Raw genomic sequence first — 24979 nt, 5'->3', positions numbered from 1 at the left:
CTGCTCTTTGCAGAGTTTTGTGAGGTATTTTTCTCTCTTCTTGATGAAATTTCACCTGCCTGCTTGAGCTCTTGGGACCTGAACTAGGGCATGTAGATACTGCATAAGAGGCATGGGAATTAAGATAGTACTTAATTTGCTTGTATGGCATTGCATTGCATTGCCATTAAACTATTGGCTTAGATCCAAGAGGTGTAATTTTTTTGTCTTGTAATTACAATTAGAAATCCATGGGTTATCCTCTTACCTTCCGAGTGTTTGCTGATTTGGAAACTGCTGGGTTTTTTTGTTTTGTTTTGTTTTTAATTCCTTCTTGGCTTAAAATAACTTAGTTGAGTATGAAAACAGTTTAAAATAGATCTTTTTTCTATGATATAATGTTCTTTCCTAATGACTGGATCTCTGCTCTATTTGAAATTATACACGTGCTGAAGTTTATCAAAACAGTCAATAAATAGTGTTCAGTTTGTAATTTACATGTTTCTATTCTTGACCTTCATTTATTGTTCAATCATAGATGAAGAGACCACAATTAGAAATAGAGTCAAATGAAACAGTAAAGATAAATGTATTTTATACCTTTGAGGAATATTAGAATTAATGTTGACAGAGAAATTGTAATGCAAAATAGTATGCAAAAAGAGAACCTCCGTCCTTTGACCAGTCTGTTCTTTCTCAGAATAAGCATATGTTCTGGTCTGTGTTATTGTCATGTCCATTATAAACTTTATTAGTGGAATACAAAGATTAGAATAGTAGCAAATGCTGGACTAGTGCATCTTAAAAGTAAGTGTTAGAGATTATATAGTCTTACTATTTTGACCTGCAACTCCTGACTTTTTGTGGGAGAAAGTGGTTGTGAACTTTCTAACAGCCATTCTTTTATGACACCCCATCTTTCTTTTGTTCAGACCACAGGAATATAGTTGTATGCCTTTTGACCATTGTTTACTGAGTGGCAAAATTGTTGCTTTTAAGGCTTTGATGTGAATGAAATTTAAATTAGATGGATTTTAAAAGCCATTTTCAAAACTAATTAGTTGTGCTAGATGAATTCTTCCCAAGGCCTCTTTTAATGTTGTTTAGTTCCAACAGAGACATGAAATTGAATTTTACTAATGATGAGTAAGAGAAGCAGCTTCCTTAGTTTGAAACGAATGTTGCTATGGAAACTGCATAGAAATGTATAGTCCAATTGAATCTTCAGTTAAAATAAATTTCCAAGTAATTTCATTTGTTTAAAAGCTTTTTGAAAGTAGAAAATGTTCAACAGTAATAAATGTTAGCTACTTGATGTTCTTTCCATTAAAAAGTATTAGAGCATAGGGTTTAAGCACACCTGTAGTACTTGTAAATTCTGTTTGTTAAAACTATGACTTATTTATGTGCTGCAAATAGTAAGGGATTATGGTGAACATAGTGCACATTTTAGATTTTTTCCATGTGATTTTGCCTCCCTTAAAGCACTGGAAATTGAAGTTAATGAATAATATATTTTAATCTATATATGTTTTTTTCTATGACTTTTTCTTTTCCTCTGACAAAAAAATCAGACTACCATACAACTGGTTTTCTGCAATTAAAACAACTTCTCAGTTTTAAAGATTTATGTGACACAATGAATATTCTGATAAGCACCTTTACCAGCTTTATTACATCAGGACTAGAAATTAAGATGAAATGAGTATTTGGTTAAAATAAAAGACCAATCAGTAAGTTATCCCAATAAGCCTACCTCTGTTAATAGACCTGCTCTGAATAATGTTCATTAGAGTCAGTGGAAAGCATTAGCATGGTTTTAATCACACAATGCAGTGTGATTAAGAAATATAAATATAATAATATGGATTTGAATGCTGCACCACTTCATATTAAAGCTATAGATGTATGTTATACTAAAAGGACTTAAAAGTTACATTATTGTTTATTCAGTTGATAGTTGATAAGCTATTTATTCAGAAGAGAAACATTTTCAAGGTTATCAAAACAGGTCAATTTTTTGACACTGCAAACTTAAAGCTTGAAAAATTCTCAGGATGCATTAAGAGAAACATGAAGTAATAAGAGGTGAACAATTGTGGATGTAATGCTGTATAAAGAGCTACTATGTACTTGATTTTTAAGAATCAAGAATGTAAAATACAGTTGACAGAATCATGAGATGTGTCTGAGTAAAGATATCTTTTATACCAAGGTCATCCTTTTTGCTGTTTTGCTGGGATAATATAACTATCAATTTAAATACTTTAATAGGCTAGCCAACAGTGTGTCTATTCACTTTAATTCATAAAGCCTTTTCACACATAGTGGCTTCTTTGCATTTTTCTTGCCCTCCAGTATAATGCCTACTGATGAACTTTAGTTGTCTTCACAACATCAAAAGAAACATCTATTTTGTTACCTTGTTTGTTTGAGAACAATTGATAGTTTACCTTGGATGAAAAGCTTTAGCTCCCTTTTCACAAAGAAAAAAGTAAACTTCAGATGAGGAAAAGTTAGCCCATGCTATTTTCAGAACTTGAAATATCTATAGTGCATAGGGAGGTAAGTATCAGCAGCTTTTTCAGTAGCTGAATTTTGAACTTTGTTACTTATAACCCCCCTCCCCAAAAAAGTTAGCAGACTTCCTAAACAAAAAATGTGATAGTGCCTGACTCAGTCTCTAAGTAAACAGCTTTATAATCTTTGTTTCTCAGAGCTTTTCATGCTTTAAAGCAGAGTGCAAGGTCATGCTGGTTTTCATTGTAATTCTTCAGAAGTACATGAGCAATGATCAAAAGCTGACAAGCTTCAGATAAAGTTGATTTTGTAGTTTGCATGATTTCTCAGCACAAGCAATGGCTGTTTGTAAGAAGAAAGACTTGAAGAGGAGGCCAATCACAGAAGCTAGGAATTTTGCAGAAGAACAGGCAGGTGTGGGACTTACTCTCTCTTGTAGAGCAGGAGTTGAGCAGCAAAAATCATGACAATACAGAGTTTACAATTTTGGAAGATGAAGCAAAGAGGTATAATATGCCTTTTTTTCTCCCAACAGCCAGGATAGTTTGTTTGGGGGGCGGGGGGGGGGGGCAGGAAGGGGGATGTCTGGGAAAGAGGTGAGAAATTTCAGTATTTTTTATCCACAAAGGTCCAGATCCAAAGATTGTGTTAATGTCTAAAACAAGAATTTTATATTCCTGCACCTGAAATTGCGTTCCAAAATACCCTGGTCATTGACCCTCTGACTTGAAAGTACTCATTCACTTTTTTTCGCCTTTGAAAACTCTCCCAGATACTTCTGGCTTTCAAGGTCTGTGGGTACAGTTCTGCCTAACACAAAAGGTCATTGCTGCCATGGTGTGACTAAATAGGTTTCTGGATGCTGCCTAACCTGTTTTGGAATCCAGAAACTACACAGAGAGGAGTCAAGCTGCAATAGATGTACTCTAAACAAACCTAGAGCACACCAAGAGCATTGTGTTGGTTCATCACTAAGCACAGCAGTCAAAGCTGACTTAAAGGGAAGTGGCTGCTGTCTTATGTTTGTCTGACCATAATAGTTTCCTAGGAGGTCCGATACCTCAGCTCTAAGTTCTTCTTAGCAAATCTATACCTAAATTGGCCAGCTGACTGCAGCAGCCAGCAGATGACAAAATTACTTTCCCTGTTTGTACTCCTTCAGATCCTATGAGTCATACATCTTTTGCTGTTCAGTTGCCCAGGTTCAGAATTTAGACAGAGCTCTGTTGTTAGAGCTTCCTAATGGATTTCTGTGTACAGTTCTTCTCAGCCTGTGGGTTTTTTGATTACACTGAGATTCAAATCATTTTGATATTAGGAAGCCTAACCATCTAACTGGGTTCCACTTTGGGAAATAAGCACCACCTGAAAATAAGGATCATGGCCCATATGTTTTACATGCGCCTAATATTTTTTTGCTCTGTACCAAGGCCAAGACAGAACTCTGGTTAAGAATATCAGCATTATTCACTCTGCAGCTGTTGGGGGTGGGGGGTGGATCTGAGCTTATGATTTGAGTGAGGGATGCCACGGTGGGTAGCTTCAGCTAGCGTGTAAACGTCAGGCCAAGGTCTTTGAGGAGCTGATGTTGGGGGAGGGAAACTTTTTTTTTTTTTTTTTTTTTAACTTTCAAGACCAGAAGACAGGGGACTGAAAGTACAGACCGTTTGTTCTCTGAAATATCCTGTTCTTCCACAGAGAGTTCCCATAAGAAGAAGAAAAGCAAAGGCTAATCAGGAGGTTAAGAATGCTAGGAGATACACTGGCTCCTCCTTTTTGTCTTCAGAATCCCTGTCTGTAGAGGAAGAGGAACTGTCAGATTCTGATTATAAGAGGTCCCAGACGTAGGCCTGTGTGGCTGTATTCCCAGTGGAATGCTTTGATACTGTGCTCAAAAGGAGTCTCTGCTCTAAAAATAGAATGGGAGCAAGAGGAAGTTAAATTTGTTCCCATCAGAAAGCAATTGTCTGGAAATAACAAGAAGGAAAATCAGGCTTTTACATACAGCAGCTGTTGAAGAGATTAAATCCAGTTGGAAAAAACCTTTCTGAAGAAGATTCCTGAATGACTCATGCAAGATCAGCTCATCATTGCCTTCAGAGACAAAGAAAATTTTCCATCCAGGTGCTTTCCCTTTCCTCTCCCTGTGATCTGGATAGAAAATATGGAAGGTTTAAGGTAGTAAGTGTTGGTTTTTCTCTTTGTCAGTGCTCACTGCCTGTTTATTCAGCAAAACTAAAAGCACAGCTCCAGCTTGCAAATGCTCTAGGACAGAGACTCAACCAAAAAGAACAGTGAAAACAACTCAGTGGGATCTGAATTTCTTTTAACTGCATGTTTGAGCCCTGGAAATAATTTTGATTGGTTTTCAACTTCAATTTTACTCCCAAGCATTCAATAACAGAGTATTAAAGAAAGAAAAAAAAAAAAAAAGCATGTGTGGTGTTGCTGAAATTGGTATGGTCCTTTCACTGTTTTTAATTCCTGTGTTTGCTCATTATCTGAACTTCCATTTTGTAATACAGAGATAAATTAAAGAGGAAAAGACAGTTCTATCGCCCTTCTAATCTGTTACAGCTTTCACTTGAAAAGACTACTTCTGTAGCCAATTGGATCCCTTTATTAGGAAAGCTTTTCAGATGTTAAATGTAAAATTTTCCTTTTGGAATTCTGTTCAGGAATCCACAGTTATGTCCACAGATAACGCTTTCAGTTGTTTCCCTGGTTTCAACTCCATAGTTATCTCTGGAGTGTAGTCACTTTGATCTTTCCCTTAGACATCTTGTAGCCACACTATATATGTTATTTCTCGTGTAAGATGGACTGTTTTACTCCTTATTAGTTTTTTCCTCTTTGCTCAGCATTCTTTAGTTTTTTTTAGTATTTCTGGAGTACTGAGGTACCTAGCTTTGAATGAAATGATTAGACTAAGTAATAAAAAGGAAGAGGTATTACTTGTTTGCTTTGTCATCAGTGTCCTGTGTATGTGCAATGTTAAATTGTGCTGTATGTTTTTGTTGCTGTTTTGTACTCTAAATTTGTACCTGTTTTGCAGTGCAGGTCCTGCTTCTGCTCCCAAGTGTCTGATTTTCATGGTCATTTTTTATTTTACCTTGAAATCGTATTTTTTCCAGTATGTAGCTGCTTCTAATTCAGATTTTTTCATTAACATGCAATTCTGTTTTGATATCATTAAACAAAATACTAAATAAGACTAATTTTAAGGCTGATTGATTTAGTTCAGTTAGATCTCATCCATGGATCTAATGCCCTTCATCCTCCAGGTGTTTTGGAGGTATGTGTGGTTGAAGAGCAAAACCAGCATTCAGTTTGTTGGCTATCTAGCAATCAACAGTATGTTTACTCTATTGAATGTAATACTAGTTTATTACCATGAAGTTACTTTGAGTCTGGAGTATGAGGTAACTGGTTTTTGAGCTGCCAAAGTATAAGAACATGTGATTCATAGATTGCTTTTACTTTTCTTTCCTTTGCTGCCTTGTAAAGGTATATGGGGAAAGAGGTTAGACATGATCTCACCTTTTTCTGTTACATTCCAAAAAAAACTTTCAGGTTTCTCACTATAAGCTCATAGTGCTTACCATGTTTCTATATACTTTTCTGCTACTTTTGCCTCAGTTCATGAGAATCCTTACAGAATATTATGTAAGTCCTGGTATTTTGAAGTAATGTGATAGAAATGTCAGAAATGTTATATATTGTGATCTTTCTGACTTTGAAGTAAGGATTTATTGCTGGAAATGACAGAAGGAAAATTAGAAGATGGAATCCTATCAAAATAAGTCTTGCTAACGAAGCAAAGAGTGTACAGTATTGTGGATTCTTTGTATCTTTTGCTCCCTGTCAGTTTATCAGATCAGCTGTATAAAACCTATAAAATAGTAAAATAAACTTGAAAGAACCTACTGAATGTCAAAATGAAATTGTTAGTGTTGTTTATTTCCTGTGGAAACTTAAATTGCTGTAGTTTAATCTAGTAGTAATGAAAACTATTACAGATATGCTCAGTAGTTGTAGTATGCTGTGCTCTTTGCTTGGCAAAGCATCTTACATTGTATTCTACATATTCTACATCAAGTGCAAACAACTCAATTCATTTTTTTAAACCATAATTTGGAAAGAATTTCTTCCAATTGCAGTGCCTACATGAGCAGCCCCCACAACCCATTGCTCATGCAATTCCATGCACTTCCCCCCCAGTTGTTTTAGCACATCTGTCTGTGGGGCCATGTGGTAAACAGAGTTGGGGAAATGATCAGGTTTAAAAATAACTCCGTACAGATTTTTCTCTCCTAGGTCAGTTTACTGGCACGTCTGAGAGGTGGCATGAAGGAAGGACAAGTGGGGAAGACGTAGCAGGGGCTTCATAAAAGACTATCTTCAAATTATGTCATCTATATTAAAAATACTTCTCCTTTTTCAGGAAAATTTCATGGAAGTAATTAGAAACCAGGAATTTCTATTATTGCCAGCCACTGAAATTGCAAAGCTTTTAGCAAGTGATGATATGAATATTCCTAATGAAGAAACTATACTGAACGCACTACTTACATGGGTTCGACATGATTTGGAACAGAGAAGGAAAGATCTCAGTAAACTCCTGGCTTACATTAGACTGCCTCTGCTTGCTCCACAGGTAGATTGTTCTGTTCCTTTCTAGTTTATACCATGGTTATCGTGGGCATGCCTCCTGTATCTATATACAGCCAGTGACAAATCGCAAAAGCTTCTAGATTCTAGAAGATCTGAGATCAGTCAGGACACAAGAAGGGGTGGAGCTGCTAGGAAAATTTCTTTCCATTGCGTAAAAAATGCTTATCAAGGATATGTTTATCACCAGAAGGTGTATCCTTTTTAAATTTCTCCTTTATGGAATTTGCACAGTTTATTTTAAGTGCTAAATTTCCTTCATCTAGTTTACAGCTGTCTTTGAGATTTAAGAAATACAGTTTGAGGAAATTATTTTAAGTGGTTTTTTTTTTTTTTTTTCATTCCATAACTCTTGGTAAATCATCTTCAGGTACCTTTTGTACTTCCCGATCAGTAGTTTTTCTCCTTCCTGGGCATTTCCACATGTTGTTGAGGAAGGCTTGAGCTCGGTTTGTGTTTGAATAACAGTTGTGAATGACAGTTTTCCCAGTCTTGTGGGAATGGCTACTCTTGATAGTCATGTGTAACATTGTGTTTGTTATATGATAGCATGCATGTAAACTGAGCTTGATTCCCTTGTGCTAGCTTTCCATGCTGAATCTTCATTAGTAATATTTAACACGTATATAAAGTCAAAGGACTTTGAGTTACAGTTTTCAGTTTGTAAAGTAAGAATTACCTCTATTAAATGAGAAAAATAGACTTTTTATGAAACCTGAATATTAAGTAGACTTCATTAACACCAAAACTGGAGTTTCTGCATTCATAGTGATAAATGACATATGCAGCACTCTGTTCATTGCCTCTAATCCAGTATCCTCTTCCTGACTAGAAGGGTTCACTAGCAAGCATTTTAGTATTGGCTTTTATATACTGATTATTCTATATGCTATGGCAGGATTTTCTCCATTGTGACCCTGGTTTTGGAACTCGTTTCTTCTAGAAATACAGTATAGTCTAAGTCAGCTGACCTGGAGGAAATCACTTTTTTCCTCAGCATTTAATTAACTAATAATTAAGTATAAAGTCTGTAACCACTTCATTATTCCTTTTGTTTTAATTGACTGTAATTGAAACATTTTAGAAACTGAAAGAACAGAATTTATCCAAGAAATATGTAATGAAACTAAATTAGCCCATTCAGTAATTGATTAGGAAAATACCAGAATGAAACAGAAAAGCAGTGTCATATTTCACTTATTATTTTATCTTTAATTTTCCATGTCTTCTCCAAATATATGCTTGCATTTCTAGTTTCATGTTTTCCTTTTGTCTTTTCATTACTTCCTTTAACAAATGAAAGTGTTAAAGCTGTGATTTTAATAATGCACCAATTAGTAATTGAGTTGAAGTGCCTAAAACAGTCTCAACATGTTTTCAGAGTTATGTTTTCCTTCATGACCACGTGACATTAGGCAATGTGAGAGCAAACACAGTATAATGAGAAGGTTTCCAATTTTATGGTTGAAGGGTCAAAGCTATTTGAAAGAAATGAAGTCAGAAAATTGAACAACTTGCTGAAATCAATAATGTTGTAAGGAGATATGTAATGAATATTAGATTAATACACTTCAAAAAAAACTTAAGGAAATACTATGAAACTAGTGCTGGAGGCAAAAAAATTGTAATGATTCATTGGTTTTATCAGTTTTATTTTTGTGCATGTCTTTGCACATAGCATTTTGTGTTTTATGTAATAATAATTCATCTCTTCCTGTTAATGCAAGAAGTGTCCTAAACCTCTGGTAGACTCTTGTTGCTATTACAAAGGCTTAAGATGAATATTTGTCTGATTCTTAATCTGTAAGATGGCAAGTGTTTCACCTCTGATAAATAAATGAAAAGGATGATTAAGCAATTCCTAAGTTACAAGATGGGTTCAGTTTCATTTTAGTCAGAAACTCATAGTACTTGTGTCTGCTTTTACTTTTGCTCTTCATCAGGTTTCCAATGACTATAACTTCATGCTAACATGTCACTTGTAACTGCTCACTTATAAATATTTTTAGTACAAGGTGCTACATAAATAAAGAAACCTGAAAAATGAGGACTCAATCCAATTCCAAGTTCTTTAAGTGAAGAATATTCACAGGAAATTGTAATGCAGTAGGTGTAGTTTCAAGAGCATGCAGGGTTTGTGTGTGCCAAAACCATATTCAAATGCATTTCTTTTTAACCAAGATGTATTTAATTTCATAGATTGAGACCCTGTGCTATCAGAAAACTTCTCTACAGTTTGGGAGGGGGGATTGGAAAAAAGGTAGACTGTTTTGATATTACAAAACTCATACATACACACATAGTGCTGCTTTACAGTCTTAGTCCCCTAAATATTAAATAGGAGTTTTCTGTAAGAAAAATACATTGGAAGTCTGAATTGATCATGTTTTTTATAAGCTTCAATTTTCAGTGCATGCTCCTGAAATTTTGCATCCTGAATGTGTAGAAGTCCTTACTGTTGTAAATATTCTTAAATTTTGGTCCCAGAAGCAATCAGCATCAGTAAGGCTTATAAAACTTGACACAGTAATCATATCTTCCCCTCTCCCCCCCAATAACATAGCAGCTATGACAAAGTCCAGTTTAGGACAGTAGTATTCACTGATTCTTAAAGCTATATGCAAGTTAATGGCATTGCATGCTGACAGTTCAAACATTGCTTTTAGTTTACTATTTTATAATCATGAAGCGGCACTATGAAATGATAAAACCAGTAAGTGGTGCTTTGTGTCAAGAGAAAAACTAATGGGAAGTACTGAAAGCAGTGAATAAAAATTAAGTTCCTGCTGGTAATGTACATGAAAGCATTTTAATTTGGTGTTTTAATAGAATCAAAACATTAGCCAATTAGAGAAATATTGAAAAAGCCAGGCTGAGTTTCCTTGGAAGTCTTTACTGAGGGACTTTGTTGAAAGTCTTTTGGAATTCTCTGTGTATGTGTTAATTCTGTTTTCTGTCATAGTTTCTATTGATTTGCCTGATACAGAGATGTCAGGCTTAGCAATGTGTAATTATCTGCATCTCTTCTGGAACCATGGATGTTGTATTTGCCACTTTCTAGACCTAAGGCAGTTTTAAGCCAGAGCTATACACACTATAGTAGTGCAGCTATTTCATCATAAGTTTCTTCAGTACTCCTGATGTCTAATCTCACAGCATTTTTGTACCTGTTATCGGTTGACAACCGATATTTGCAATGTGTTTGAATTTTGTAATGGCAAGTATGAGGCATTTATCTCTTTCTAGTTGTTCTCTTAACTGTCAAAGTCCCATTCTGGGACATTCCAGGCTTTGCTTGCTTTTTCCTCTGTTACTTAGGCCATACTAAATGTCTTGCAGCTCAAAAAAAAAAACCCAGACACCTAGTCTTTCTAATAAAGTTGGGACACTTAACCTAGTGTTTTTCCTATAGTCTGACAAATATGGAATACAAAAGCCTCCAGAATCTTTTCATTTAAAAAGTGTTAATAGTGGTCTTTATTCAGCTTGTGTTTTATTTAAGTCATTTTTAAATTTTAACACTTGTTCAAATTTGCTAGCATTCATGATCTTGAAATATGTCACAAAGGTATGTAATAATTGATATCATACTGTGGGTCAGTGACAGAGGCAAGAATAGAATCTATATTAAAATATGCAGCCTCTTCCTGAAGTGTCTTTTATAGACCTCTGGATTAGAATCAGCCAGGTTAAACTGTGTTATATATCTGGAGTTGGGTTCCTTTTTTTGTTTGTTTTTTTTTATTTGTTTGTTTGTTTTTAACATATTTGCTATTAAGTGTAAATTGTCCATTAAAATTATGGCCTTTCCCCACCCCGCCTTTATTTTTTTTATGTAGTGGTCTAGCTTAAAACGTGCTTTGTTCATTTTGTTTATTAGTAGTTGGTCTTTACACTTATTCATATGACTTTTTTGGAAATATATATATATTTTTAAATTAGACAATATAGATTTCTGGATAAAACATTTTCTTGTGATTTTGTTTTTATTCTTCTTGTGCTTCATAGCTATTCAGCTTCTTTAATTTTCTTTTCTTTCTTTTTCCACAGTTTCTGGCAGATACGGAAAATAATGCACTCTTTAGAGATGACATTGAATGTCAGAAACTCATTATGGAAGCAATGAAGTACCATCTGTTGCCAGAGAGACGACCTATGTTACAAAGTCCTCGCACCAAACCTAGAAAATCTACAGTGGGAGTGTTGTTTGCAGTTGGAGGAATGGATGCAACAAAAGGTATTGGTTTATATAATGAGTAGTTGATGAAGGTTTTTTTGTTTTTTGGGTTTTGGGGTTTTTTTAAGAAATGCTTGATAAATGTTAATCTAGCATGTCAATTATAAAATTCAAAGATTCTACAGTATCAAGCATGAAACTTCAAAAATGTACACTGACTGCTTATAGGTTAAAAATATAGGTAGCATTGATAATATTGTAAGCACTATGGAAGCTTGTGTTATTAATTTTGAAATCAAGGGAGTATCTGATTTCTGAGAAGTGAAATGTTGAATTGAATGAAAACTAATCTTTATTTACGTGAATGGGAAGTAATATGGAAAAGGAAGAAAATGACAGAAAACACACAAAGATGGTGTGTGCATGTATAAAAACAAAAAAATGCTTTTTGACTAATTGTTAAAGGGTTCTGTCAGAGCTACTCAGATTTTTTTTTTTATAGAAGCTTCCATACTGTAAATGTAATGGTAGTTAGAAGGAATCTGGTATTCATATACATAGAATTAAGAACATGCTGAAGGGTCTTGTGGGATCAGCATATTGCTAAAATAAAAACTATCCCAATAATTCTTCTATAACTTACATATCAATCAGGAGCTACAAGCATTGAAAAGTATGAACTTCGTACCAACATGTGGACCCCTGTTGCAAACATGAATGGACGAAGATTACAGTTTGGAGTTGCAGTGTTAGATGATAAATTGTATGTTGTTGGTGGCAGAGATGGACTGAAAACACTGAATACTGTGGAGTGCTACAACCCTAGAACAAAAACTTGGAGTGTAATGCCACCTATGTCCACACATCGTCATGGTCTTGGTATGTAGAGTTCTGTAAAGGCTGAATGCTTATTTTTAAAAGGTTAACTATTTTCAGATTGGTTAAAAAAAATTTAAAAATTAAATTTTAGGGAAAAGATTAACTTTGTTTTAATGCTGACCTGTTGTTGAACTCTTTTTTTCCCCTTCAGGCTATATCCAGCATTTTTTAGTGCGTGCTGGGCTGTGGCTAGGAGAATGTGATTTTTTTCCCCCCATCCCCTTATCCAGATTTTTTTTTTTTTTTTTTTTTTTTTTTTTTTTAAAGGAGTAGCTGTATTGGAAGGTCCCATGTATGCTGTAGGAGGACACGATGGCTGGAGCTACCTGAATACAGTAGAAAGATGGGATCCACAGGCTCGTCAGTGGAACTTTGTAGCTAGCATGTCAACTCCAAGGAGCACTGTTGGGGTAGCAATATTAAATGGAAAGTATGTGAAGGCAACTTCCATTTTCTTTTTCATTATTTTAATGGAATTAGAGAAACATCCTAAATGACTGTATTTCTCTTGACAGATATATGTTAATAGCATAGTCTCTCTATTTACAGAAGGGATAGCATATTGGGCCAAGCAGGCCTCCCCACAGCATCACAGTGCCCCTTAGTATCACTTACGAGAAGCCATCTCTTCAGGGAGTTACTGAAGATGTTAAACAGTATCAGCCCCAGTGTCAGCCTGGGAGGAACACTGCTAGTAACCAGCTGCCAGCTGGACTTTGTACTGCTGATCACAGTCTTTTGAGACCAGCAGTCCATCTAGTTTTCCACCAGCCTTGTAGTCACTTATCTAAACTATTAGTATTGTCGTAGCTGTGGCAGAATATTTACACCATCTGACTCCAAGAATCTAACTAGGGTTATGGCAGCCTAACCTAACCTAAATACTGACTATCATGCTCTTGACCATAAGTTTCCACCTCCTGCTTATGTATCCTCTGTGGCAGTTGCCAAACCTCCCTTGAGCTGTTTGGGTATTGTAAGCTAGCAAAAAGCTTGGGGTTTTTTTGCTTTGTTTTGTTTTTAAATGCGTCTACAAAGGGTCCTGTGAGATCTGGAGCAAGTGCAGGAATGAGTGGGATTGTTGACCTGGGTGAAGAACGTGAACAACCAGCAAGCAGAATGGCTTTGGCTGCTGTGGAACTGCAGTCTCAGATGCCTAAGTTAGGTCTTATATATATATTATTATGTATAATAATGAGTAGAGAGTCCCAGGTGTGATATAAATCACCAGAATTAGAGCCTCACATTTCTCTGTACTATAGAAGATAGCCTGGGCTCTTAACATAGGCAGCAACACTAGGTGACTATAGCTAAGAAGCTTGAGTACTTCTCTGAAAATGCCTGCAGAGTTACTGTATTGCAGCTGTGGGACTAGTAACTTCTGCACTTTTTAGCAATGGTATGTCTGTAACTTGGTATCTTTCAGATGACTTGCTCAAAATCTCCGTATACAGAAGTGAATATATCCTTCTCCACATCCTGAATGCTAAATCACTGCATAAGTGATCAAAAATCTGTCGTGTTTTAGGGGGCTAAGGGGTTCATTTAAATGGTGTGTTGTATAAAGCATTGATTTTTAGTCATAAACTTTCTGGAACTGCAACACAATTTTTCAAGATACTTCAGTACATTCCTTACCTTAAACAAGTTGTGTTCTTAAACATGGATGCTTCGATAAAAGTGTCTTTTTTTAAGAGGGTATTAAAATTATTAGTGAGAGCTACTAGGTCAACCATATTTACAATAGGTTTGCATTCAAATGTGGTCACTATATTTAAAAAACAACAAAAAAAAGTATTTCCCAAACTGAGGACATCTTGAATAGTGCTTTGTAGTAACTGTTGCCAGATGTTCACACTGTCATCATATATAGTATCTAATGCATATTTGATTATTTAACTATACTGTAATCTGCCTCAGGTTCTGAAGTGAATTCATTAATGATATTTCAGGTTATCTCTCAAACTAGACTTGACTTCTGATGCGTTGCTTTCTTTTTAAAGTGCTTTCTGCATTACCTTTCAAAATAAGTGCTGGGCATGCAGTATTTCTGCTTCTAAGTGTACAGTGCTCATAAACATCAAAAGAAATGCCCAGAATTGATCAAGTTCACTTATTTGATTATTTATAAAGATTCTTCAGTGATGCAATGCTACCAACTCCAGTCTTTCTTCTATCCCTATTTTACAAAAAATTGAAATTCTTTGTTGCTATGAAATGCCAGAAACCTTTGTATGCTAGAACTGAGCAAACTAGGCCACCTAGTGGATGTGAGGGAATTATCTAGAGCTACCATTTATGAACTGAAGCTCACGTCCATAAAAATACTTACATGCCTAAATTGACGTAGGACAGAATTTTTACATGCATAAATCCATTATTGAATTTGTCCCTATGACCCCACTAGAAATGGGCCTTTGACTGTCAAATCACTTAGGTAATTTTGAAAATCTTAGCTACATGGACAATTTGGAACATAAATGCTGTTATAATCAATTTAAAATCAATAAATTATTTTTATTCTGTGTTAATTGTGACAATAGGAAAAGCCTGGAGCAAAATCTTATCTTCTGTCTGAGTTCTAGGAACAAAAAATTCTATCAAAAGTTGAAATTGTGCTTCCAAACTTCTCTTTTTAACAACCTTGAAAGTCCTTCATACATGACTTGAAACTTATGTACTGTACAAAAAAATGTTGCTGTGTATTTTTTTTCATGATAATGTTTTGGTGGACAGGCAATATTTGCAATATTAATACTTTTTTTTTAACTTTGTAGACTTTATGCAATTGGCGGACGAGATGGAAGTTCTTGTCTTAAGTCAGTAGAATGTTTTGATCCTCATACAAACAAATGGACCCTCTGTGCTCAAATGTCAAAAAGAAGAGGCGGTGTAGGTGTAACTACATGGAATGGGTTCTTGTATGCAATAGGTGGACATGATGCCCCGGCATCAAACTTAACATCCAGACTCTCAGACTGTGTAGAAAGGTAATATCCTGATGAAGAAGGATCCTGCTAGTAATGCTAATAATGCTAGCACATAGAGTGATTTACAGAAAGAGCTGTTAAGTAGAAAATCTGTTAGAATAGCTGTATTTTTAGTGTGAGCAGAGTAAACCTGTATATAAAAACATACTGTATAGTCATAATACGATTCATAATGTTGCCAAAACAATGCAATTAAAAAGAGAATTTTCTAATGCACTTCATCTAGAAAAATCATTTTGTTTTCTCAAAATCTCATTGAATTAAATGGTAATTAATTATTGAGAAGAACATGGAACTGAAGGTCTTTACAAATGGAACAGAAGTTCTTTCACAAGTTTCATTATGAGTTCATATTATAACTTTTAAATGAGTTAATGATCAAACTTTGTGGACCTTTAAATATCATATCCTTTCCTGTATACCCTGATGACTCTGAGAAACTCACATGTAATTTAATTATTCTGAAATTGCTATGTATTTATATAAAGCTATTATGGAATGATTGCATTATAAATGACAGAATCACATGTGAACCATAAAACAAGTAAAAATGTCAGTAAATATTTCTTAATGCCTCATTAAGAAACCTCATTAATTCTTTGCTATCATTTCAAGTATTTCTGACATATGCTTTAATTCTCCTTTTCCCCTCCACCCGAAGAAGGTGGAATTCCCCACTTCTCTTCTTTCCTGTTATCTCCCACCACTTACCAGTGTTTCTTTGTCACCAACTTCTCCCTTTACTAAATCTCTTTAGGCTGGGAGATCTTATCTGCTCTCTAGCAAAAAAACAGAGGTGTAGTTTTCAAACTTTCAATGTCCTAATAGACCCTAAAATATATAATATGGCCCATAGCACTTAAAATGTGGAAGGTACATTAACAAGACCCCAGAAAGGCTTCCAGTTAGGAAGCTCTATCTCAGCTGATATTAAATTTTCAGGAGAATACAGACAATCAGTAGCACAAGAGAAAGCAACAGGAAAAGTCCATGTATTTTTCTGCCTCAGTATTCTCTGAAACATGGTTATGCATTACATGAGTTCAATAAATTGAAATAATCTTAGTGCATTATGTCTTCCCTCTGTACAGTGAAATCAAGATGCAAAATCTTCAACTTCATGGAAACAGTTCCTCTTTAAAAAAAAAAAAAGAAAGAAAGAAAAAAAGAAATAGCTTCATAAAGCCATATGAAGCTTCTGAATATTTGTTTATCACTATATTTTGCAATGGAACAGTTGCTTTTTCCAGAGCAATACCTCTGTATTGGTTTATGAATGAATTATAAAGTAACTCAAATTGAAAAATAAAATCAGTATGTAGCACATAAATTGCCCTCTTTCACTACATTATACTTCTATTTGCAGCATGTGCTTCAGGCAGTATTTTTATGTTAGAATTATGTTTGCATAGATCATGCATTTCTGTAGTACTTTGAATGGAGAACTAAAGATAAAATTGTTAGAGCTCATTACATCCATGCCTTTCATGAAAAGAAATTAAGACCTGTATTCTCCAAACTTGTTCTTACAAGTATGATTTTTGGAAGATCTCTTAGTCAAAGAAATATTTTCTTTGTATAGTTCTTCAGAACCCTGTGATTCCATCAGTTCTGCTGTAAGCTGTTATCTAACACTGTTTCTTTCAATCAGGTTAAAATAAGTTCTTAACCCAAGAATAGCATGGACCCTCCCATTTAATTCTTAGTTTGACTTATAAAAACTGTTGATACATTCTAGAATCCCTTTAAATTTTTTTCATTAAATGATCTGTCTTCTGCTGTCCTGATAATTCTGATGATAGGAAATTATGATTCAAGAAGTGCTATAAATTGTCTTAAGGGTTTTGCCTTTCTCCCAGAATTTTGTCAAACTTAAACTGGGGTTTGGGGGATTTGGGGAGGGCCTTTTTTGGAAAATGGTAATCTTCCTTGGTAAGTGAATCTCTTTAGTACCACACTCTAACAGCCTATACTTTAACATTTAATGGTTATCTCTTAAAAAAGGAAGCACTTGCCCCAGCTGTAGTCTAGCAGCAGAACTGTTTCTGGAGTGGTGTGTTTAATCATGCAGTAAGAAATGTAGTAAGAGCATGTGCATGCACATGAATATATTACTGTATGGAAAGCAGCACAAAGTAAATATGTAGCTAATACTGACAGTGTTACCAGATGATTAAATAAACACTTTCAAAGAGAATATTTGGGAAAAAATCCTTTTCAATTAACATCTAAAGCCTGTGCCCTCCTAATAGTACCTGTTGTCTACTACCTTGAGAAAGTCAATTCCAGTACTTTTTCCATTGAATTTTGGCATCAGTTTGAGTATAATAAAAATTATCTTTTAGGTATGATCCAAAAACAGATATGTGGACTGCTGTGGCCTCTATGAGCATTAGCAGAGATGCAGTGGGAGTGTGTCTTCTTGGTGACAAGTTGTATGCTGTTGGAGGATATGATGGGCAAACATACCTTAATACAGTAGAGTCCTATGATCCCCAGACCAATGAGTGGACACAGGTACAGTTTCTGATCAAACCATACACTGTTATTTATTTTGCTGTTATTTCAAGTGTGCCTCTCTGTACAAAGAGAAAACAAATTCCTCCTCTAAGAAGCACTTTTCTATTAGTCTGTTGTTAATCTTTTCCTTCTTTTTTTCTTTTCTTTACAAACTTCTCCAGATTTAATTTAATCTACCATCTCAAGATGGTTCACCTTCAATAGACAGTTTTTAAATCCTAATAAACTGTCATTGTTTCTTTGACTATGTATATCACTTTGACAATTTTGTGTATATACAGTTAACAGAATATATAGACGTTTCCCAAATTGTCATAGAGGGTTCTGTTTACATGACTTCCTATTCTGAAAATAAATGATAAATGGAGTTTAGTTTTAGCTCCAGTGTGCCTCTCAGCAAGTTTATCAATTTCTTCAAGATTTTGGTCACTTCTTAATAAACAATCCCTTCCTGACATTCTATGAATATTGTGTCGAACTGTCAGGAAGTCTTTTCACCTAGCTAAAAAATAATCTTCAATTTATGATCAGAAATCATTACTATCAATTCATAGCTTTATTACTTTTACTTTTTTATAGCTCCAGGAATGTGCCTGTCTGTGGGAGCAGCTCACATAAGCACAGCCTGGGCAGACTGTCCTTTGGTATCTCTTGCCATTTGAGATACCCTAAAGTATCTGAAACATCCACAGAATGGTAGCAGATACAACACAGGATCTATGGGAGACCTAGGCCCTTTTGCAGTGGCAGCTGCAGGCCAGGATGAATGTCCTAGGTCATCTAGAACTAGATGACCTAGTATTAGACACCATTATTAAGGCAACTGAATTCTGACCTTGTGAATATGCTATCCCAATAATAACCCAAAACTGCTAATTCAAAAAGAATAAGTTTGTTTCCTGAACTGCACTCTGTCAAAATCTTTGTAACAAAGAACACTGAGCTCTCCATTTCCCCCATTGCATACTGCTACAAGATCTTAAAAGCATGGTAAGGCATCCAGAAAGGCTCACCAGAGCTTGGGGCCTTCAGTGGCAGTACTGATAGTGATAATCCATAACATTACTTGTCCTGCTAAAGGAAGAAAAATGTGTAGCAGTGCTCCTCACCATTACTTCTAAAGGAACCTCACATGCTGTATAGGTGGTAACCACTTGTAACCTTGGATCCTTAGCCTTGACCCTTTGTATTTCACTGAATCCCCAATCCCTGTACACAGGCCAGTTTTGGACCCTTACTAGAGGGATTTGGAAGTGTCTGTGTACCTTCCTTTTTCTTGTTAACTGAGCAACCTGCCACCACTTCATCCACATAGAATTCAGGAGAGGGCAGTGGAATTTTAGGGCAGAAATTTTAGAAACTGCCGCCTTTTCAAGTCCAAGAGAATCTCAGTGAAAAAGGGTCTTATCAGAAGTGACTTCCCGTTACAATGAAAGAATAGAGGCTGGGGAAACTGATTCTGATTTTAAGAACTCTAAACAAGATTTTATCAAATATTCAGGTGAAAATGGTGGTGTTAATTTATTCTTGTAAACTGTTAATTTAGGTACTCCAGCAGATTTGTTAGAGTTTCAAGACATGCTACATTCATACTTCAACAGCCTTGACAGATCTTCCTATTAGAATTGTCTTGGCTTCACAGTAGGTCAAGATCACTGTGAGATTTCAGAGTTCTCCTCTTCAGTTTCTCTATCCCAACAGTGGTCTTCACAAAGATTCTGGCTCCAGTTTCTTGCTTCTAAGAAGCCAAGCGATAATGGTTTTTCCATAGTTGGATGATTGACTCAGAAAAAGCAATCTGCTTTAATGGGAGGTATATTCTGTCAGCTTCCCCTCTAAACATTTTAGGTTTGTTTTCAGAGTAAACACGTGAAAATAGTACCCTATTTCCACTCACTGCTTGGAACTAAAAGACTCAGAACTGGGCTTAATAGCAACTGGAGCCTTTCTTTGATAGGATTGCTCTTATCCCCAATAAATCTCACAACAAGCTTGGAGTCTTGTCCTGCTATCACAATAAGGCTGTTCTTAGCTTTCTTACATCACAAGGCATCTTGATATCTCTGAGAATGAATGAAGACCTAGAACATGAAGTTTGGCAAACACAGATTTGAGTGGTCAGTATTCCTACCGATTATTCAATGAATGTGGCACTGTCTGTCCCAAATTGTGCTTCCATCTGTTGATGGCAGATCCCAGACAATATCTTAGATTTTTTCAGTTCATCCAGGAAATCTCACTTCTCTGCTGGGAAGCTCATTTCACTGGTCTGAGACTTCAGGTGTTAAGGACTGTGTGCAATTTGCACAAAATACACAAAGATTCAGAGAGAGTTTAGATCTGCTTGTACACTTCTACCATGTGTTGCAGGTCAGTACATGTAGATCAGTGAAACCACTGTAATGTTCTATACCAAAACCCAGCAATTTGTGAGGTATTTTCAACTATTTAAAGTAGTCAGGCTGGACTGAACACTTAGGCTATTAGATTCATTTGTCAGCAGTTTACCTTCTGGTGGTATTAAGAGTTCTACAACACAGACTTCGTCATCTTAAAACTTCAGGATACTAGATTGTAAATGTGGGGTTTGCAACCAGGTTTTGGCAACAGTTACAAATGACTGAGGCCATCCCAAGACTGGTTTCCTTTCCTTAGCAATCAACTAATAATATCCACAGTTCTGCCCCAGAACTGCTTTGTTCCCAGGTTGAATTGCATGCATAGCTGATCCATAACCAGGAGGGTTGATATATGTTTCCTTTAATTCTCCTCCTCTCAGGGTAGTTCTCAAGGTTAGCCAAGTAAAATATTACTGATGGTTTTCTGTCCCAGTTTGGCCCATGCAGTTTTAGAAGAGTACTTTCTTATTCAAGAAATGCAACTGCTTTTCTGCTATTGCCCAGTCTTTTTTTCAATGTACTCAGGTAGTCTTTGGCATCTGAATATCACTTCTCTTAATCTTGTGCCTTGTATGTTTAGTGAGTCTTGGAGTGCCAACACAGTTGGGTTTTTTGTTGTTTTTTTTTTCCTGTTAAAAACATTCTTATCAAGAGTAAAAAAAACAAACAAACCCTACATAATAGGAAAACTCAGGCAGAGAAACAGTTACCTTCTCATGGCATGGAAGACAGCTAAATCATGTCATCCAATCTTATGTTTGACAGTAATTCTGGGCTTTTGGTTGGATGTAAAGAACTCTGTTTTATTTCTATTTCACTCATGGTACCCCTTGCTGCTGTCTTGGTCCTGCATGCCTGTACTTTTAAGGATTTGCCACATTCTCATCATATTACCAGTAGCTTTTTGAAGGGTTTAATTGTTTTTTCTGTCTGACTTCCTTTCCCACATTGAGACCTAAATCCGATATAATCTTTAATGGGAAAGCCATTTGAACCAGTGGTAACACATTTCTTTTCTTCATTGTCAATAAAAATAGCATTTCTGGTCACAGTGATTTTCTGCAAGGAAAATAAAGCAGTTCAGACTTTGGCTGATCCTTCTTATTTTTTTTTTTTCTTTAAGATTGGGTTTAAAATCCATACAAAGATTTTACTTGAGAGGGTGTCAAAATTTCACTTAAGTCAGGAAGTGTGTACGTGCCCCTTCATCTCCACTCCCTAAGCCACATATCTCCAGTACTAACCTCATGCATTCTCTGGATGCAGGCATGCCATGCTTTTTTACATTGGCAACACAAGGCCCCTTAGAAGGTCTCTGGGCCTTTTTTATGTCAGCTGCTGAATGGTCCAAGGCTTACCTATGTAACCATTCAGAACTTTTCTCAGTGGATAACTGACCGTCTGAAAACGTGCTGTGACACAGCCAAGAAGGGAATCTCTTGTACAGATTAGGGCTCATTCCACTAGAGCTCAAGCAACAGTAGCAGTTTCCCTGTGGCATAGGGATCCACTGTAGCTGGGATCCGTGCAGTCAGCACTGTTAAAGCATTATCCTCTTGCTGAAGCATCAGAGTCCTGCCTTTGAAAGGACTGCTTTTTAGCCTTTATTTTGTTAGGGCCTCAGAAGTTATTTTCCAGCAACGTAGGCCAATGTCTGTATTGATGCACTATGTGTGGATGTACATGTGGAAGGAGAAAGGTAAGTTATTTACCTGCAGGCTCCTCTTCAAGATGTATTGTCCCTACGTAAGTTCACCGCCCACCTAACAATCTTTGTCTCAAAGTCCCTGTCACATTTGGGATTCTCTGGTTGAGAGAAAAAGAAACAGTTTTGCCAGTCAGTTGTCAGACAGTCTAGGTCAGTTATCCAGTTTGATAAATAATTCACAAGAAAGGATTCTTTTTCCTGTAATACCAAGTAGTTGAAATCAATAATAAGAATTGTTTCATATTCTTGGGTTTTGCTGTTGATTTCAAGGAGTTTAACCCTATCATAAAATACTTTTTCTGAGGGGTTTTATATCAATTTTGTCTCAATTTAATTTTTTAAGTCAAGTTACAGAATATGTGGATGATATTGCAGCTTTACTTTACTACAGCTGTACACCTATTATTACAATTGTTAACCATGGTCAATCTTAGAAAAAATACTTAAAGCGGACTACATTCTTTTTTTTTTTTTTTTTTTTGCTTGCAGGTTGCACCATTGTGCTTAGGAAGAGCTGGAGCATGCGTTGTGACTGTAAAACTTTAATAATTTTCTCTATGAAGGTGACATTCTCCTCTGTAGACTCAGCTGGTTTCTTTTTTACCTCAAGCAAGTTAACATTGCACCAATAAACATGAGATGCAGGATATCCACTACAGAGCAAAATGTTTGGTCTTAGCTAGCATATACATGTTGTTGTTATGGACCAATATTGAGCACCTTTTTAAAAATATCATCTTTGTTACCCATATGTTACAAGAATTCTATTTGTAAGCAAATCAGCTGTGACCAGCTAGTTTCAAGCAGAGGACTTCTGTTTAGGAAATACTAAGAAAATGAGTGAACTCTGTTCTAAAATAATCAAATGTTACAGACTTAGGGCCTTGATCCCTCAAACATGCACACGAGTGATGCTATTAATGGATATAGTTTCACTGATTTGGGTGAAACAAGTTACAGGATTGGAATCCATATATTTATTTTGCCTCTAATAAACATGTTTTGCTATAGGTATCTGAGCTATTACAATGCAGGCTGACAAACTAATGCAAACCATTGTAAATGGCGGGTGTAATGCTTGCCTTGGAAATGAAGGTGTGTATTTGGTGAATTTTTTTGCACTTTTTTCAGCATTCCTAATGTAGTATACTTTTTATTTAACCAAAGCCTTATTTTAAATATTGTCTTATTACACTAACAGTAATCTTCTATTTAATAATTTCTGCAGAAACTTTTTGGCATCCAGTGTACTTTTTGGACTTTTAAAGGTTTTACATAAGATGCAGAACATCATACCTTTTTCTCTACTTAATCTGATTCTTATATTTACTTTGTTATTTTTAAGAAAGCACGAGTTATAAGTTGAAAGAATTCTGAAGTGTGACTAAAGGTTAACCTATGGAAGTTTAATAGGAGCACTTTGGAATTTTGTAAGGATTCCATTACACCTACACTAAGGGTCTACTTTGATACTCTTTAATTATATTTTACCTGAGGCTTTGCACTAATTTTAAAAGTATAATTTTATATGATGAAATGAAATAATTGTTACTTCAAAGTGTAAGGGGCCCAGTCCTATAAGGTGCTTAACTACCACCATCTAAACATGTTCAGCATCTTGTAGGAGAGTAAGTGTGCCTCATAGGATTAAATCAGATTAGTTACATTATTTAACAGTTATTTAATTTTTTTCAGATACTTTATAATTTGCCTTTTTTGACTGCTATGTTATGTTACACAGAATTGCTTGAACGTTCCAAATGTTCTCTGAAAGTCTTTTTGTATTTGTTTTTCTGTGCCTTGTTTCTGATGTTTTCAAAACAGTAGGTAATACAGTATGTTTCTTTGTAATGGAGACTTTGAAGATGTGAGCCCATTGAATGTTTTTGAAAAGTAAGTTTGAAGTGTCTGATACCCAAAGTCTTTGTACATTTGTAATTTTAAAATTTGTGTTAATGCTCTCAGTGAACTATTTATTGTTTTAAAAGAAATTACTGAGCAGTAAAACTTTGTGATGAAATCTGCACTGTTTGAAATTGAATACAGTTAAACTTAAATACATTTTTGATGGTTTAGTTCCTTTTTTCTGTAGCTTACAAAATAATGCTGTGTACATGCATTAGCAATTTAAAGGATTTAATTAGGAAATGTTATTTTTACAATTCATCTTGTTGGACTTATGTTTTTACAAAAACATATCTCTTTGGATACTTATAATACATACTATATAATGCTGTATTCCTCACCGTAATGTATATGATGATTTTACTGTGCCATAGGAGACTCCTACTCCTCTTTAAAACTATTGTTTGTATGTCATTTTTAAAAATTCGATTACTCTATTAGCATAATCCCATTTTGGCATAACTTGTGTTTCCAGCAAAACACCAAACCTCTGAGTATGTCACTTCCTCTTCCCTTGCGCTGTGCTGCACTGGTGGAGTGCTGGAACTGTGCTCTTTTTTAGCTATTACAGAATGTACTGCCGACCCTTTTTTTTTTTTTTAAAGAGAGCAGCTAAAGTTTTCATAGAGCAGGTACAGCTATGGCAAACCATCACAGCTGCTCTCGTACAGTTTCAGTTTATGTTCTAAATCAAACGTGGCGTTGAACAGCTGATCCAGTTTGTATTTTAACGTAACTCAGCTGGTTTAGGCGCTCCTGATGAACCTCAGCTTTCATTTAACGCAGCACCTTAATGTATCATTTCCACGCGTGGGGGCACGGCACTGCCTTCCTCGCCGGCGCTCGGCTTCCCCTACCGGGGCACGGAGCACCGGCAGCGAGAGCGGGCCTGCCCCCCACCGCCGCAGCGGCCGCGAGACGCCCGGCGTGACGCAGCGAGCGGCGGGGCAGCAGCCGCCCTCGCGGGCGCAGCGAGGCGCCGAGCCCCGCGCACGCAGCCACCGCCTCACCGCCCGGGGCGGGGCACGAGGGCAGCCTTCGAATGGGATCCGGGGCGGGACCCCGTCCGTCCGCTGTGGTTGGCTCTGGCCTTCCTCCGCCCCGCCCCCCGTCTCCGGGGTAACACCGACGCCGCGCGCTGGCAAGGGGGAACGAAGGGGGACGAAGGGGCGCGGCGCATGCGCACGCGCGGCGCTGCCTGGCGAGCGGTGGGCGCCATGAAGGTGAGTTT

The 24979-nt window shown here is 36.2% G+C and overlaps 1 protein-coding gene across 6 annotated transcripts in view; it reads left to right on the top strand.

Moving 5' to 3' along the window:
* The window catches only part of KLHL5 (kelch like family member 5), a 62617-nt gene extending 38550 nt beyond the window's left edge, over positions 1-24067 (top strand). For all 6 annotated transcript variants that reach the window (XM_067298133.1, XM_067298134.1, XM_013949516.2 and 3 more), the window contains 7 exons: positions 6944-7156; positions 11221-11407; positions 12002-12226; positions 12494-12656; positions 15004-15216; positions 17562-17733; positions 22333-24067. In XM_067298133.1, coding sequence (XP_067154234.1) covers positions 6944-7156; positions 11221-11407; positions 12002-12226; positions 12494-12656; positions 15004-15216; positions 17562-17733; positions 22333-22389 — 1230 coding nt within the window. In that variant the 3' untranslated portion in view covers positions 22390-24067. The remainder of the gene's footprint in view (positions 1-6943; positions 7157-11220; positions 11408-12001; positions 12227-12493; positions 12657-15003; positions 15217-17561; positions 17734-22332) is intronic.
* Positions 24068-24979: the final 912 nt, after the last annotated feature.

Source organism: Apteryx mantelli, chromosome 5, assembly GCF_036417845.1.
Source record: "Apteryx mantelli isolate bAptMan1 chromosome 5, bAptMan1.hap1, whole genome shotgun sequence".
NCBI lineage: Eukaryota > Metazoa > Chordata > Aves > Apterygiformes > Apterygidae > Apteryx > Apteryx mantelli.
Note: the sequence above shows the minus strand (reverse complement) of the source record. Positions and strands in the feature narration are given on the sequence as shown.